General features: G+C 34.8%; 2 protein-coding genes across 2 annotated transcripts; one reads left to right on the top strand and one right to left on the bottom strand.

The window, feature by feature from the left end:
- Positions 1-5,449: 5,449 nt before the first annotated feature.
- LOC104906830 (probable calcium-binding protein CML18) lies at positions 5,450-6,265 on the top strand. The gene has a single exon (XM_010695658.4). The coding sequence runs from the start codon at positions 5,528-5,530 to the stop codon at positions 5,954-5,956; it is 429 nt and encodes a 142-aa protein (XP_010693960.2). The 5' UTR covers positions 5,450-5,527; the 3' UTR covers positions 5,957-6,265.
- Positions 6,266-11,079: 4,814 nt separating this feature from the next.
- Positions 11,080-14,917, bottom strand: LOC104906838 (GDP-L-galactose phosphorylase 2). Its single transcript, XM_010695668.4, has 5 exons — positions 14,219-14,917; positions 13,066-13,496; positions 12,766-12,951; positions 12,405-12,665; positions 11,080-11,698 (listed from the first exon to the last, which is right to left on the bottom strand). Exons 1-5 carry the CDS (start codon positions 14,355-14,357, stop codon positions 11,360-11,362), a joined length of 1,356 nt encoding a protein of 451 aa, XP_010693970.2. The 5' UTR covers positions 14,358-14,917; the 3' UTR covers positions 11,080-11,359.
- Positions 14,918-18,125: the final 3,208 nt, after the last annotated feature.

The raw sequence follows: 18,125 nt of genomic DNA, 5'->3' as shown, positions 1-18,125 counted from the left end.
AACTTTTTTACTAAAAAATAATAGAAATTCTGATCCAACCGGAAATTTTCGGATTTGGATCGGACCGGATCGGAAACTCGAAATCAGGAATTTTATCAAATTCTGATTCGGTCCGGTCCAGATTTCGGTCCGATCCTGGTCTTTGCATAGCCCTAAGCTTAGCTTAGTTATGAAAGAAATTTTTTAAATGGAATAGCTAATAATGTCAGGTACTTTTATCATTCATCAAGAGTAGTTTTTAAGAAAATTTGCCAAAAAAAAACCTTTTAAAGGTTCAGTTTTACGAAAAAAAAAACTTAAAAAATATTCTTTGTAAAAACAAATCAAAAAATAAAGGGATATTCGTATTCCATTTGGTACTAGGGGTAAAAGTTCGGTGTGCGGTTTGGATTAGCGCCTAATCCAATCCGATCCAAATAAAATTTGGATTTCAATCTTTCAATCCGAATCCAAACCAATTAGGGTTTGAATCCGATCCAATCCAATCCGAATTTTCATACTCTAGATTGGATCCGATCCAAAAATCCCGATTTTTTTAGAACTCTAGTTTTTCGATTAAATGAATTAAGCACAACAACAACTTAGTAGATTTAGGAAATGAGGAACTAAGTGCACTTTGTGTTTTAGGGGAAGGGTTGAAGTGCTATGTATATTGGGCTATGGAGTAATTTTTTTTATAAAAAAATCAGTTAAGCACTTAAACCCAATCCAGATACATAATACAAGGCATATTACTATTTGGTTATATTGGATTTTTGGATCCGATCACCCTCAATCCAATCCGATCTGAAAATCCAATTTTTCAAAAAATCTCAATCCGATCCAATCCGAACACAGTTCAAATCCGATCCGAATTACTAATTCGGATTGGATTGGATTGGATTTTGGATATTATCCGAATAACTTTCACCCCTATTTGGTACCATTGTACTTTTGGCTTTTCCATCTTGTACCACTATTTTTCAGATATTCTACATGGTACCACTATAATTTGATTATATTCTCTATGGTAGCATTCAACTAAGTAAAGTGTTAATTTAAGTTAGAATAGGCTAGAGTTTTACTTCGATTTACATGTTTTAATTTGCGTTAAGGTTTTAGTCGTTAAGGTCAAAGTTGAGGTTATATTTGACAATAAAAAGACATAGAATATTATGATCATTTTTATGAAAATTTTGACTGAAAAATAGAGCTTTAAGGGTTAAAACGACATCCTAAAATACTGATTTATTAAATTTTTTCAACTGCAAATAGAAACATGCAAACCCAAACAAAATCGTATTCTTATTCAACCATTAACTAACATTTTACTTAAAAAATGGTATGATAAAGATTAATATTAAATTAGAGTGGTATCATGTGGAATTTTAAAATAACAGTGACACCAAATGGAAAAGCCAAAAATTCAATGGTACCAAATGGAATATCCAAAAATAAATTAGACTACTTCTATTTCCTTTTCTTCCTCTATAATCACCATTAACCCACCACTACCAACACCTGCCTTTATCATTAATTATCTTCTGATATAATATCATTCATCAAGGGTAGTTTTTCTCAATTGAGATCATGAGATGTATCGTGATTCGTGACTAGCAACGACCCATTTAAAGTATTAGGCCCATCAACCCGGTTCACCTTTGGTAGCTATGATGTACTAAATAGTCTGATTTTGAAAAGGCCCACTCTTTGTTGCCATTGGGCATTGGCCTGTAGTTGACAGGCATAATTGCATATAGGATTTACCCCCCATTTTTTTATATACATATTGTGGTTAATCTTTGTTACCTTACACTTATAGATAGATCATTAATTACTATATGTGAGTTATATTTTTGTAAATATAACTCACATAATAAGGTTATTAATTGTACATAGAATTAGTAGCAAATGACTTTGATCTCCGTCTCCAACCTTTAGTTCGTAATGCTTTTGGTTTATATATTTACACATGAGAAAATACAATTATTTAAGAAGTCCGTGTAATAAGAAGGGATATGAAACGAGATCAAAACAAGGCTTATGCTATGAGAAGAGAAATATATCAAATACATAACTTAATCCAGATTAAGTTAATTCAAAACGTCCCTTAAAAAGAAGTTAATTTAAAATAGATGAATGATTAAATTATTTTTTCCCATCTAATTCCTCCGTTTCATTTTTACTTGCAAATGTAAAAAAATGTGGTTGAAAGTATAAAAAATGCGGACATAGTCATAAGATGGTATGATAAATAACTAATACTTTGTCCTGGATTTTGTTTTTTAAGAGCTTCTGTGGGTAAAATATTGAGAAGATATGTGACGGTTGCTAAAGCATAAACTTAATAAGAGACGGGGATAGAAACATGGAATAAGAGTGTGCGAATGACGTAATCTATGGTACGGACCATACTTTTAGTCTAGATTTGCCATCTTGAGAGGATGCGTGAGGGCATGTTCAAGATGCTCATAGAACTAGAAGTACCATAATAAAGACCTAACAATTTACACATAACTTCTTTTTTTTTTTTGGTGCGGTATAAACAACATAGTTTATGGAAGATGATGACAACAACATAAAAGTAGATCCGTGAAATGAGTCCGCTAAATCTGGATTTATGGCCGTTATTTCACCAGTTCAATAGAAGTAGTATTAAGAAATAGAGTACATCTGTGTACTCATAAGATTAGATAAAGTTAGTTTGACACCCAACTAACGCGTCAAAAACTTTATCCACTGCTTTGTGGGCTTAACCACAAATGAGAAAAAGAAAGCACAATGAAGTATAATTTATAACACCCACAATCCCACATAACATGGAGCTGAAACATGGGTAATCACTAATCAGTTACCTATCCTAATCAACTATTTCTTTTACGCTAGGGATACTAGAGTTTAATAAGTTCCAAAAGTTCTTTCTAACTTACCAGACTTCTCGTGTACGCCTAAAAGCCCAATCACAGCTAGAATGGAAAATTAAAATGGCTAATTGTTAAGAACTTACATGTCCCTACATGTAGAGCTAGATTTGGATTGGGCTAATATTGCCTACTACGGCTATGATATGTTCAACTTATTTCAGAAAATATAAATTCTGATAAAATAAGACAGATTAGGATGAGCTCATATAAAATAAGTTCAGATGAGATGTGTAAGATAAGTTGAAGAAAACGGACTAATTATGTTAGGCAACACAATAAATAAGAATATAAGTTCAGATAAGATAAGATAAATTCAGATGAGATAAAATAATTTCAGATAAGTCAAAATTAGTTGAATCAAACCGAACATACGAGTGGTACGATGGTGTATTATACGCACTGTATTGAACTTTTCTGAAATTCAACACAAGTCTAATGAACTTAAGTAAAAAGGAGCATGTTAGGACGAAACGTAGGTTAGGTGCTGCATGAACTTCTCTTTTATTTAACTTAGCTTGCATAAAAGGTCACACTTGTAAAATTGAATATATCAAACAACTCCTGACACGTAAAACCCACACTTTAGTATTGATGGTAAAATGACGTGATTCCAAATTAACAAATCAATATATAATAAGTAAAACCATAATGTGGATTCACAAAGAAAATAAGTAATTGAGGCTAGGTTACTTTGCATTATGTTATGAGAACGTATTGTGTCTGACTCGTCCGACCATAATCTTTGGTCGGACGATTTTCAGGTGGTTCCAATTTTTTTCAGTTAGTCTTAATTTTTTTTCAGTTAGTCTTCATTTTTTTCAGGTAGTCTTCATTTTGTTTTCAGTTAGTCTTCTTTTTTTTTTCCAGTTGGTTTTTGTACTTCAGTTAGACTTACCTTGGGTTTCAGTTGGTCTTTATTCTTTTTCAGGTAGTCTTCATTTTTTTTTTCAGGTAGTCTTCATTCTTTTTCAGGTAGTCTTCATTTTTTTTCAGGTAGTCCAACTGAAAGAAAACAAAGTCCAACTGAAAGAAAACAAAGTCCAACTAAAAGAAAACAAAGTCCAATTGAAAAGAAAATAAAACACTAACCTCTGCTTTCTTTCACTTTCTCCGTCTTCTTCATTCCTCTTCTGCCACAAAGTCACTGCTTTAATTCTTATTCTTTGCAGCAATATCAATATCTTTGTTTAATTTGTCGTAAATCATCGTAGTAGATTTTATTTTCGTGCTTTATAGAAAAGAGAGAATTTTGTGTTTCTGGAAAACTAGTTATGGAGGAAGAAGGATGGATGATGGAAATTTTAAGATTTAACGTTTGTTTTTTATGAATGTCGATCCTTATATGTGATTGTTAGTTTCCACACTGCTCAGTTTGTATTAGATAGCGTAAACTCATATCCTACAATATAATAAATCGATAAAAAGATAGATACAAATAACAGTATTCAACTGAAATGAAAACACAATCTGGAGGAATCTCATTACTTAACACCACTCGCCTCCTTATCATTCAAGGAGAGGGAATGTGGGAAAGTTAGGGGTTTTGGGGAGGTGAAAAGTGTTGGGAAAATGGTGATGATTGAGCTTTGTGAAGGCCCAAAGGAGAGGGTGTTTTGAGGTCACTGGGTCAGCCCGTCTGACAGAAAGTATTTGGTCAGACGGTCTGACCCAATACTTTCACTTATGTTATTTGGGCTACGTTCTTCTCAACACATTAAAACAATACGCATTCTGCAAATATTAAGTTAAGTTAAAAAAAAAAACAAAATTCAACAAAAATAAATTAGATCTAGCAAAAATAGGTTAAGTTCAAAAACAAAAATATGATAAAGCTCAATGTCGATGCCTCTATAGCCATCAAAGGCTAGGTAAGCCTTGGTACCGCAGCTTGTGACTCAAGTGGGAACGTTCTCTTTGTTGCGACTCGAAGAATGCGAACCCATTGGTCAGTGGAAGTGCGGAGGCAAAGGCTATTGAAAGGTTGTGCGGTTGAGAAAGAGGTTCGGTTTGCATAACACTATTGGCGAATCAGATTGTCAAACGATGATCTCTCGACTATCTAAACATGCAATCTTCCTCTCGGATCTTGATCTTGTTCTCCATAGTATTATCTCTTCTAGTGTTGATTTTAACTCCATTATTTGGTCTCATGTTAAACGAGACGACAATTATGTAGCTCCTAATTTAGCAAAACTCATGTCTTTTGAGATTGAACAAATCTCAAAGAAACACTCTCATGTAGAAATGGCTCCTTATGTTTTAAAAAAGTAGCAAAACTTTCGTTGAAAATCTGTACTTTCTATAACTAATAAAACAACTTCTTAAAAAAATACAATAATATTATGGACAACACTGACCACATAATCACATACAGAACAATAAATCAATCTATATTAAATACTACAAAATAGAAAGAAACATAATAAAAAGATTCCAAAAAATCACAATCCTAAACTAATCAGAAGTAAGTTGTTACTCAACCGCGTCCTCCAAAACCGCGTCTTTCTCTCTCCTAAAACGAGTATATAACTAACCCCCTCACTCTCCACTTTTTTTTAAAAAAACTTTTTTTTTCCTCTTTCTCTCTCTTCCAAAAACCTCAAAATCTCTCTCATCATTCAACAATGGCGAAAAACTCCGAAATCGAGAGAATATTCTCAAAATTCGACGCAAATGGCGACGGAAAGATATCAGCGACGGAATTAAAGTCGTTATTACAAGCATTAGGATCGGAAACATCACCAGAAGAAGTGAAGAAGATGATGGAAGAGATGGATAAAGACGGTGATGGATTTGTGGATCTGTTAGAATTTTCCGAGTTTCATGCCGGATCTGGTGGTAATGCAGGTTCTACTAAAGAACTTGAAGAAGCTTTTAGATTATACGATAAAGATGGCAACGGTAAGATTTCTGCGCGCGAATTATATGATGTATTGAAAAGTCTTGGTGAGAAGTGTTCTTTGAAAGATTGTAAGAAGATGATTTCATCTGTTGATGCTGATGGTGATGGTCATGTTGATTTCGAGGAGTTTAAGAAAATGATGGCCGTTTGATCATATCATAGAATCTAGAGAGAGAAAGTTGTTGCAGAAGGAAGAGAGAGAAAGAAAGGTTAATTACTTAATTAATTAGTTACTATTTTAGTAGAAGAAGTATTACTTAATTGTGCATAGGTGATGGATGATGAATTTGATGATTAATTATGTTTTGTTTTTTTGAGCTTGTTGATGATGATGAACAAGCTTTTTCTAGGGTGGAATTTTTAAATGTTGAAATAGTAGTGGCGAAAGTACTAACGTGTTTTTTTCTAGGGATTTGGAAGTATTTCTGATTTTGTGAATACAGTTTTCTAACTGTTTTTTAACAGTAGTTTTCTTTGATATGGTATTGTTCTCCTTTATTGAGAGAATATGTGGAGAGAAATCGAATTGAATTGAAAATAAGTTCGAAAGAACATGGTATTTGTGATTTGATATATGTGCTACATGTTTGAGGATGGTGTGGCTTGAGTTATTGATTTGAATAGATATGACTTCTTGACAAGAATTACTCATACTTCCATCGTTGGTTCCTTTTTTTTTACTTTGATTTTCGAAAGAAGTGTTATCATATCTATTTTAGAAATGTCGAACTATTGATTGAGTGTGGGAATGTATCATGAAAGATGAATTGTTTATGGAGGGTTTGTTCTTCTCAGTTTATTTTTAGTTCAATTTAGTTTTCGACAATACTTTTACTCTCACATATTATGCCGAAGAGAATAGACCCGAATTGAAAGCTATTTTTATGGAAAGTCTATAACTATTTTGAATCTGAACATAGTGGAAATTTCGGCTGATTGAATGTGATTTAATTTTGATTGATAAGGAATTCGATACTGGTAAAGGTCAAGCAATTATTTTTGACATGGGAGTGGAGTACTAGTCTACTAAATGATGGTTTAAAGTTGTGTCGTGCTCTTCGGGAAGGTAAGGACTAGACTAGTTCATGTCCTACATGTGATAAACTGATAATATAAGTGATCACCAACATGTGATAAACTGATAATATAAGTGATCACCAACATGTGAGTGTAATTAATGGCTATGTTTGACAATATTTGGTCGAAAATTAGCTAATTAATTGACTAATTTATTTGGTAATACTAGTTATTTAAGTAACCAATATTTCTAAAAGAGAAGCTAATCTCATTATTTAGAAAAACAACTCCAATAAGCATTTTGATTATTGTGTGTGTAAGACGATGCAATTCAATGGATGCATGTAGTTAACAACTTAACATGTTAGCGCGTTAGACATGCTTAACGTGTTGTAGACTTGTAGGATAAAACATTTTTCAATATATGGTAAAAGTACAATTTTTATTTTAAATACTCCCTCTGTTTTTATTTATTTACTACATTTTTCAAAAATGGTTGTTTTTTTTTATTTGCTACATTTCCTTATTAGGAGACTTGGCCTACCAAAAAGTAATAGTATTATATTTGTTTCCCTTCTTTTCTCAGCAAAAAGTACTACTTTTCCCCCTTTTTCCACCCTATTTAATGCTAAAAGGGTCAAAAAGTACACTAAAAAAAATGAAAATGACATCTCCTAAATTCTTGTGTAAACCAAAATGTAGCAAATAAAAAAAAGCAGAGGGAGTAAATAGGATTTTTGATGATCACTATTCACTGATGTATAACTACCTTACCTGCAACAAATTTTTGCATCAAGAATAAAATTAAAAAATAGTCAATTCATAGCTTTCCCTAATTTGGAGGGAAATTTTTGGGACACATCAGTATCTCGTGATTTCTAGTTTTCAAAGACTTGTGACTTGGAGTATGAGTGTGAGTTCTCCAATACAGACTCTTGAACTGTAAACAAAGAATAGTCATCATCAGATTCAGGCCTGTTGTCTGATGCCAAAAGAAAAAAGGTCCTTAATTACTCTTTACCTTATATCCTACTTTTGTGTTTGATTAGAAAATATATTGGCTCCTAAGGTCGAATGTTAATCTCCTATAGCAGATAGTTGTAGTGAAATTTTACCCGACGACAGTTGTGGTGATCTTTGGATAAATTTATCAATGATGTTGAAGTGTTTTCCGTATCTTTTATTTGCGTATCATGAGCATAGTACACACCAAAGATTATTTTTATGTTTTGAGCAAAATAAGCCGAATAAGTGGAGCTCCAAATGGGAAATTAACAAGGAAAAAAACATTAAGTACGCGATCCTGCTAACGGAGTATTAAGGATTGTATATAAAAAGCTAAAAATGGAAATAAGTTGCATTAATTGATCATTTATTACATTGGTTGATGCAAAAATTTTCCATAAATTCACAACTTATTTCCACTTTAAGTAGTGTATTTATGTCTTATATGCAACCCTAAGGCTGCATATAGCATAACCCTTATACAAAATAAAAGAATAATATATAATTTCAATACAAAGCATTTAATGTTCTTCAATAGGAAAGGGAAAAACATTAAATTTTAATTCAAAGTATTTAAATACATTGCATTGAAATCATGCATTATTATATTAATATATTATTTTATATAAATATGAGTAATTAAGTAGAACATATTTCTTACTCGGTTAGCTTTTGCATTGGAGTATCTAACATCCTTGGGAGTTGGGACGTCGGTTAGCTTTTGCCTTAAGCATATTATGCACATAATACACTCAAGTGTATAATAAATGTAATTTGAAATTGACATACTCAACGTCTTAAAATAACTTTGGAAGTTGGAAGTGCCAAAATTTGTTTCTCTAGACAATGAATTAAAGTTAGATATAATGAAAAGAACTACGCAAAGAATTTCTCTAATATTTTATGAGGATTTAATTCTTCATTTGATAGCAATTTAATTCCTCTTTGACTTAACAAGAGAAAGAGTTTCATAAGGGAGCAGGTGGTGGAGTAATATACGGGAGAAGAACATGTATGACACATGACATGTTCAAATATAAGCATGTCATACAAATTTGTCAAAGATTTTATAAATTTATTTAATATATTTTCAGCTACTACAATTCTCTATTTAAAATAAAAACAGAAGTAATAACTCCTTCCCTCTTCCAAAATAGAATACTTAAGAAAAGCATTAATCCCTTTAGTTATGGCCCCAGGATCTCTTATTGACATTGCAAGTTTGCAACTACCTAAGAATATTTAGGTTGTAGCTAGGAATGTTAGTGATAATGGACTCTACCCGGATCTATAGATCCAAATTCCTTTATAGTGAATTTAGATCCTCAAATTCTGGACCTGATGAATTGGTAGGATTAGGATCCTAGTTTTTAAAAACGGAAGACAAGGTCCTAAAATTATTACCTGGATCTATTTAGCCATTTTTAAAAAGAATTCTAACATTATATACTTCCTCCTTTTTTTTTACTTGCAACATCTTTTTTCCATCAACTCCAATGCAAAATTTGGGTAGGAGAGAGGTAGAGAGGAAAAAAGAGAAAACCCCATGTGATTGGAGAGAGATAGAGAGAAAGAAAAAGTAAAAGTAGAAAGTGTTGTAAGTAATTAATTATTTCCCTTTTAAGAAAGTGCTGCAAGTAAAAAAAAACGGAGGAAGTAATTAAAAGGGTAAAATTTAATGTTATTTATGCTTGGATTTGTTGTATTAAGGTTGAATGTTTGTTTACTTCACATCGACAAAGGAAGATGCTAAATTGCATTGTTTTATTCTTTAAAATATTAATTATTATGAATTGAGGATTGTTTGGAGAAAAAAGGTTAGGATCCGTTTGGATCCATTGGATCTGGATATGAATCCTCAATTTTATTACCCAACTGATAAGGGTCGGATTTGGATCCATGCTTGAAAAACGTATCTGGATTTTAGAGGATCTGGTCCTGATCCTACCCGTTGAAATCCCCCGTTGGAGCAAAAGGAGGCTTGGAGCACATGTAGTCTAGATTGCATAAATTCGGGTATGAAAATGGGTATTGGAAGCTCTAAAACGACTTCATTAAATCTTAGAAAATTAAGGATAGGAGTTAGCTCAAGTGGGTAGAGCGATCCCCCTTGGCCCCTGAGGTCAGAGGTTCGATCCTTATCCCCGGCATTATGCTGGGTATTTCCTTAGCATGTTATGCATGCCTTACCAGCCAATGTTAAACCATATATTAATGTTAGTTGGCTAATGATATGGTGTTTCTCCATATAGAATGAGGTTTTCATAAAGCTAATGAAAAATATTAGCAATCTAAACAGTTTTCATATATGTATAGAAGCTCCTCAAATTTCGTTTTACAAAAAGATAATGATTCAAATTACATCATTATCTTTATTTTTTGGCATCAAGAAAACTTACAAGAAATTAGAGAACAGAAAAGACAAGACCTACAAGTCCATACGAGTTTGACGACACCTTAAAGCTAGTTTGTGGGTCGTCGCAACTCGAGTCTTAGATACGTGGACTATTCGACAGGAAGTAAATTGGTTTCCTACATCACGTAGGCGAGCGATCGTCCAACGAATATAGATATGTGGTTGTGTTGTGGAACGTAAAAGACGGATCAACACCTTAGAAGCTGTGAAAACTTGGACCTGCCTATGTTGCTGCTCGTAGGCATGCTGTAACTTCCAGGAAAATTGTCGATGTTGAGTAGCAGAAGAACCCTTGTTGATCACAAACGCTAGGATTGATGGTGTCTCTTATCCACGTTGAGCCACCGTCACAATTTTTATTTTTATATGTTCATGCAATAAGTAGGGTTGTAAATTACATCATTATCCTAATATGAAAATAATTATTTAATTATTTATTTTTTTGAAAAAAAAAAATACTAGTTTAGATAATGTAGCCCGAATCAACTCGTACTTGTATAAAAAAAAATCTACCTCAAGGGATTATTATGCAATGATAAAAGATAAAAGACAATTATTTCAAATGTCAATATCTAGAAAATTGACCACAAAAGTCAACTTCTCAAATTATATGGAGGACGTAGGCTAAAACTTCCTGGTTTCAAACAAGTGAACAACCTTCTCTGTTTGCCTGGGCTCTGGATAACCATTCATAGATTGGTATGAAAGGTCTTCATCGAAGGCCCACGTCTCCATCTCTCCGATAAAGGACTCAAAATTGCAACAGTTTAACTAACACGACAAGATCAAATCGCAACAGTTTAACCAACACGACAAGATAAACTCCGCGGGAGATCTAAAAAAGAAAGACCGAATATATAAGTTCATAATTTTGGAAAAGATGGTTCATTGTTACCGAGCATGTAGTATATCGTATGTACAATCAACAAAAACTTGCCACTAAGATAGAGCTTCCAAGACTAAATAAGTTTACTAGCATGTAGCATCTCCTGGATTATTTATTATACAGAAAACTAAAGATCCATCCACAGGAAACATAAACAAGCAGCGCAGCGCAGCGGCCGCAGCCTAAAACAGTGACAAGATCTTTGCTAGCTAGTGACCACTTCACTCACTTCACTGCAAAACTATACAATCTTTCAGCAGTAGTTGGGCGGACTCAGAAGGCTCTTTGGAACCTTCTTCACTCCTTTCCTCTTCTTTAATGCTATTTCTAGGGATACAGATCTCTTTTAACCCTGAAGCTTCTAAGACTATTGCCTTCACCTCCTCGAATCTCTCCTCTGAGAGAGAAACCTCAGCCAGAAGTCTCCATGCATACTCCTCTGATGCCTTGTCGAAATCCTCTCTCCTCTTCAGCACCATGTGTCCGCTAATCTCCCACACTGCCGGGTTCACTTGTGTGTCCAGCACTTCTGAGCTCACTTGTCCTAGAGCTTGTTTCTCAGCAAAGCACTGTGTTCAAAAGAAAAAAAAAATCATATATTATTCTGTAAGATTTGTGAAGTTTTTTAATATTAATATTGGTGTAATGCAGCAGCATTCTTTTTTTTGGGTAGCTAAACACGGTCCTAGACCAGTAGGTAGACCTGGTACCTCTCTCAGGTTGACCCTGGCTCAGTATAAAGCCCAAACCTCCCCCCACCCCACCCCCAACCAACTGCTGCAACCGCTCTTGCCTGATACCGAACCAGGACCTCCCAAGTGGAAGGTGCGAGCAGTAACAGCTCAGATAAGCTCCCTTGGGTGTAATGCAGTAACATTTTTGTCAATTTGTAAACCATCCATATACAACAGAAACATATATAGGCTCCAGATCATGGAAACATAATTGATTTGTGACAATATGAGGTCAATCGATTGTACTCTCTCCGTCACAAAATATTTTCAAATTAGCAACTTTTTTTGGTGTAATTTTCCTTAATACAAAAGTAAAGATATTGATGGCCAAAGATGGGTTTTGAAGACTAAAAAAGCAAATGCAGAGTAATTTGAGACGGAGTTATTCTATCAATCCCCACTAGTCCAAGTCTGGAAGGTTTGATATACCACCTTTTGTATTTCACAAGATAACTGTATTCAATGCAGTATAAGAAAGCAACTAAGCACTATATAGCACTACTATCTCCAGTAGATCATTGTTGCAAGAGGATTAACATACCTGAGGGAACAAGAATACCCTTTTTCCACAATCAGAGATGAGAATATTGAAAGGGATATTGGCACTTTGAAGGCGAATGCAAGAGCTAGCTACAGCATTAGATAGATCGTCAATAGTGTTACCACCCTCGAAGACAAGACCTCGAACAGGATACTTCAAAAGTCGAGAAATCACAACGCAATTAGGAGGGATAACTTTCACTTCAGATATAACTTGAGTTGGTGCTTTCTCAGCTGGGAAAGGCACTTGTAAGTAATAAGCCTGTCAGTTGTTCATAAAAATTTATCCCATCAATAGAGCAGAAGTCAAATTGTTACCAGCAAAGTATTCAGACTGGCAGAGAAGGCAAGTCTATAATTACCTGGAAGTGAAGGTGATTAATTGTGGCAAATGCACCTAAACTATTATAACCAACTCTAAAGAAAGGGTCAGCTGCTTCTTTCGCAAAATGAAGAGCAGCCAAAAAGCTTGCATGATCAATCATCTGAGGCAAGCAATCGAATATACGAGGAATCAAAAGGACATGTCCATACTCTATTGGGCTCACCTGACAATTAAACCAAGTTCTTGTGAGTCAAACTACATTCATTGAAACATCTAAATTTAGATGCCTAAATGAATTAGTACTTCAAGAGAAGCTGAATAATACATAAAAACTTACATTTATAGCAACCATGTTTGGTGAATCCAGTTCCGATGTCACAGGCGCACTTGGACAGTAATGTGTCATGTGGTCCTTACTAGGTTCAAACCTGAAAAGTGCTTCTTCTTGGCCAACCTTGGTGAAATTGAATTTATTGCCATCAAATGGTTGAAGAACCTGATCAACCCGGAACTCAGTGGGCCGTTTCTTCAGGTGACGTCCTTCATTTAGCTGAGCAATAAATCCGTATCTCCCAGGAATAATTTTGGTTTCGCATTGAGTTACATCATATCTGAACAAACCTCTCCTCATCCTGTCCTCCCATTGTCCTAGCAAGAGATCATGAAGAAAGGATACAGGAGGTAATTGATCCCCTGAATTGGCCATAATGCCATTTTCATGCATATCTCCATCCTCTTCCTTGTACACATATAAAGGGAGCTTGGCCACTGAAACCAACACCCAGACTGTTAGCACTCTATTGACTCTCATTTTACCAAGCTACACATTCAGAAATTTCATCTTATCTAATACAAACAACTATAAAGGAACTCGTCGTTCACTCGCCTTTCCCTAGTAGCCTAAAAACAGCTACAGACTACATTACAGCACATCACAACCAAACATATCTAAATCTACATATCTAAAGCAATTGATACTGAAGTATCCAATAGAACAATCAATAAAATAGAAGATTCAACGGATGAATATGTAAGTTTTATATAACTAAGACAATCAAACTTAATAAGCTTCCACTAGACATGGATACATATAATAAATAAGCACACTCGCATGAGATTTCTATAATCACTCACTCAATCAGACCTTATTAATATGTTTGCAATCATAAAGAATCCATAAAGCCAAACATATCCCAAAAACATCCACTTTCTGATTATAAATCCAACAATCTTAAATAATGAACAGTAAGTATTCATGCAAAACGACCCATATATGTCCTAATCACAAAAAAGAAAAAAACCTACTATATGACTAAACCAAAAGATCAAACAATCAAAATATACCAAATTTTATAATCATATTCATGAGTACAATCATCAAAACCATAAACACATACCCACCACCCAAAAAAATCATCTAAATCATGCAAATTTGAGAATCAAACATCAAAAATCAATAAGATTAAACTCCATCCAAATTTAAACCTTACCAAGCAAGCAACATTTTCCAAGACAATTCCGTCCACAACCAAGATTTTCCACTACACCACCACCACCATCTTCCTCCTGATAATTGGATAAAACCGTAGGAACCCTCTTAATTGTAAGAGTTCTTTCAAAAGCCCCCATTTTTATATATTCTTTTTCCTCCAAAAATTTCTCAATGAAAACTACAAAATTAGCAAAATCTAAGAAATACCCAGAAAAATTAAAGACAAAATAAGAAAAGGGTAGGTCTCAAAAAAGCCACCACACGCAAGATAAAGAAGATCGGAAGGGCAACCGCCTTCAGAAGGCAGAGCACCCCTGCCTCCGTTAGGAGAAGGGGTTCTCAATTTTTCAACTTCCAATTTTCTCAATCTATCAAAATTGTTGTTTTTGAGGTGTAATTTTTGGTGAAAATTTGTGCTTTTTTGGCCGTTGATCCCAAGGAAAGCCGTGATTGAATCTTTATTTCCAGTTTTTTTGGAGTTTTTGCTCTGTTTTTCTCTCTATTTGTTGATGGAAAAAGGTTATTTACTTTCTCTATCTTACTTCTTCTCCATATGAAGTTTTTTTTTTTAGGTAATGTTCTTAAAATTGGATGTTCAAGAAAGATGGCGGAAAATAGAGAGAAAGAGTCAAAGTGGATAGTTCCTAAGTTTGTTGGTTTTCCATGAAAATTTCCCAACTTTTTTGGTGCTTGTTTTTTAAAGAATATACTTCCTACTTTTTGTCTTTCTAGTTTTGACCAGCAGGTAGGTGGCCCTTGTTGTGAGAGGTCGGTTTGGATTCACCAATTTAACCCAAATTTGAGCCCATATGGGAAAGAGGGGCCTTTTATTAATTTATTGGGCCTTCTTTTAAAAAAATATCGTTGTTCTTTTTTAATTGCAACGTTTTGACTTTTACACTATTCATAAACTTTATTGTGAAACTATTGTATCAGACGGTCTGACTACAACATTTTGGTCGGACCGTCATTCACAAAAATGCTCCTCCATGGGTTGAAACTTTGTGTTGCCATGATGGAAGGGGCCAACGGAGATAAGCGAAGGAGTATAGGAATTTTCATTTATTTTCCGGAGGTTTTTGGGGATTTTATAGATACAACATTTCGAAGACAGATGGGTCAATGACTCACACTTCCTCTTGATGGTAGTCGCTAACTCATCAAGTATGTCCTCCATTGAAAGTTTGCCCCCCCTACAACAGCAAATTTCATTATTCGAAGACTCAGACATACAAGTTGCCATGATTTCCTTATACCATGTATAAAGTGTTGTTTTAGGTGCAAGGACTAAAGGCCTCTTGGCTCTTTCCCGGGAATAGCTTCATGTAACTTACGAGAAAGATGGTAATATTGGAGTTCTTCAGTTGGTTGTTTTATTGTTTCAGTTTGTTGGTCTATTCTTTCATTTGGTTGGTTTATCCTTTCAGTTGGTTGTTTTATTCTTTCAGTTTGTTGGTCTATTCTTTGATTTGGTTGGTTTATCCTTTCAGTTGGTTACTTTATTCTTTTCAGTTGGTTGTTTTATTCTTTCAGTTGGTTCCATTGTGTCAGACCAACTGAACAAAAATTGAAACCAACTGAAAAAAATTGAAACTAATTGAAACTTTTTTTAAAACCAACTGAACAAAAATTGAAACCAACTAAATTTTTTTTGAATCCAACTGAAAGTCGTCCGACCAAATATTATGGACGGACGGTCTGACACAATACCTTTAGTTTATCTTTGGTGAATTATAGTTAAGAAAAGACATATTCACGTGGGATCTTGTTAGATTCGTCTCACTATATATTTTTCGAATATCTAAATTTTTTTATTTTTAATCATTGACAACCAAAGATATATTTTGTGTAAATAGAGAGATTTAATTACCAAAATCTCTTAGACGAGCTAGGATATGGGTAGAGGCTAGCAATACCATTTCGTCGTAATTAATCGGTGCGTTCAAATAATCAAAAGGAGTTCTGTTTATACACACTTTATCTGGACAAAGATGCTAAACAAAGAAAACCATTTAAAACTTAAGGAATTTCAAAATCAAGCCCAGGCAATTGGTAGCATTTAGAATATATCAGGAATTGAATTTGCCTAATAAGAGCAACTTGAGTCTGTTGTTTGTGTTAAATTTCCTACAAGTTTAGCAAACAAAAGTGGATTAGGTCAATTAACTAATAATTTCTTTATTTTGCCAATTTAACAATAAAGTAAAGTAAATAGAACTTTATAAAAGGAATCGAAATGAAAAGTCAGTAAAACTTTATATAATAGAGGGCGTTTGTTACAGCTCATGTAACACTAGTGCTAAAAAGATGGTGCTATCATGGGTGGGGGATGAAGAAGGTAGATTCATCAAGAGTGCTCGAGTGGAGGGACTAGAAGTGGTGGGAGATTTGATGGATGTTGAACGGAAGGAGTGGAATGTGGATCTTATTGAGAGCCATTTCAATAATGAACGTGACGAACATTGTATTATGGCTATCCCTTTAAGCACTAGATGTTTACAGGACGATTTAACTTGGGCGTACTCTAAGGACAGCACTTATTCGGTGAAAACTGCTTATATGCTGGGAAAAGGGAGAACCTGGATGATTTTCATAGAGTGTGGAATATTTTATGGAGCTTACATGTGTCGCCTAAGGTACGCCATTTCCTGTGGCGTGCTTGCACAAATTCACTCCCGGTAAGGGATGTGCTTAAGAGACGTCACCTCATCGACGAAACATGTTACCCCTGTTGTGCCAGAGAGGATGAGACGCAATTACATTTATTCTATCGTTGTCCGATGTCGCTAAAGTTGTGGGAAGAGTTAGACAGTTATATGTTAGTGCTAGGGGTGGAAGATGAAGCCATGTGTGATACCCTCGTCAGATGGAGTAAGATGGATGCAAATGTGGTTCAAAAGGGTTGTTATATCCTATGGAATGTTTGGGTTGAAAGAAACAGGAAAGTCTTTGAGCACACAAGCCACCCTGCCACTGTTGTGGGCCAGAGAATTATGAGACAATTTGATGATTTTAATAACTATGCTGTGAGGATTTATGGAGGAGGGTGTTCCCCCGTGGCTCCGAGCCCAGGTCGATGGCATGCTGCCCCTGCACACGTTATTAAATTGAACACAGATGCAAGTTTGGCTGAGGAAGGGTAGGTGGGACTTGGAGTGATAGCCCGCAACTCGGAAGGTAAGGTGTGCTTTGCTGCAACTAGACGTGTGCGTGCCTACTAGCCTCCTGAGGTAGCTGAATGCAAGGCCATTTATATGGCAACCCGCTTAGCCAAAGCTCATGGATATGGTGATGTGATCTTTGAGTCCGACTCTTTAGTAGCGACGAAAAGATTAACAAAAGCAGCAATTTTCTTCTCTGATTTGGATGCAATACTTGGGGACATTCTTGCTATGTGTAATGCCTTCTCTTCTGTTTTTTTTTCTCATGTTAAAAGGGATGGGAATACTGTTGCCCATAACCTTGCTAGAGTTGTGCCTTTTGGTGTTAAGCAATGTTGGGAGCATCACTGCCCTAGTATTGTAGCACCTTATGTACTTATGGACACTTTGTCGCTTTGATTAATGCACTTCTCTTTTCCATTAAAAAAAAAAATGGTGCTACACTGGTAGGTTGCATGTAATAACCACGCTCATGTGGGTTTTTCCTGTGCTATATATCTAGCTCAGATTCAGGCCCAGTACAATCTTGAGAACTGCCATATTTTTCATCTATTTAAACCCAAGTATCCCCACCTTTTTGCATGATCATGTTCTGCATAATGCTGCATCTTCCACCCACCTCCATAGAAAGATCACTATTCACAAATCAAGGGCTTCATAATTAGGTCTATACTAAGGAAAACAGGCCCATTTTTCATTTTGAAAATTGCTGGTTTCTGGCCTCTTTAGTCTTTAGCCATAGAA

Source organism: Beta vulgaris, chromosome 2 (assembly GCF_026745355.1).
Source record: "Beta vulgaris subsp. vulgaris cultivar EL10 chromosome 2, EL10.2, whole genome shotgun sequence".
In the NCBI taxonomy this organism is placed as follows: domain Eukaryota; kingdom Viridiplantae; phylum Streptophyta; class Magnoliopsida; order Caryophyllales; family Amaranthaceae; genus Beta; species Beta vulgaris.
Note: the sequence above shows the minus strand (reverse complement) of the source record. Positions and strands in the feature narration are given on the sequence as shown.

Coding starts and splice junctions, on each gene's coding strand:
- LOC104906830 (XM_010695658.4), top strand. CDS start 5,528: ATGGCGAAAAACTCCGAAATCGAGAGAATATTCTCAAAATTCGACGCA.
- LOC104906838 (XM_010695668.4), bottom strand. CDS start 14,357: ATGGGGGCTTTTGAAAGAACTCTTACAATTAAGAGGGTTCCTACGGTT. Junction 12,952..13,065: donor CAAACATGGTTGCTATAAAT/GTAAGTTTTTAT, acceptor TTTAATTGTCAG/GTGAGCCCAATAGAGTATGG. Junction 11,699..12,404: donor GGGTATTCTTGTTCCCTCAG/GTATGTTAATCC, acceptor TTTTGAACACAG/TGCTTTGCTGAGAAACAAGC.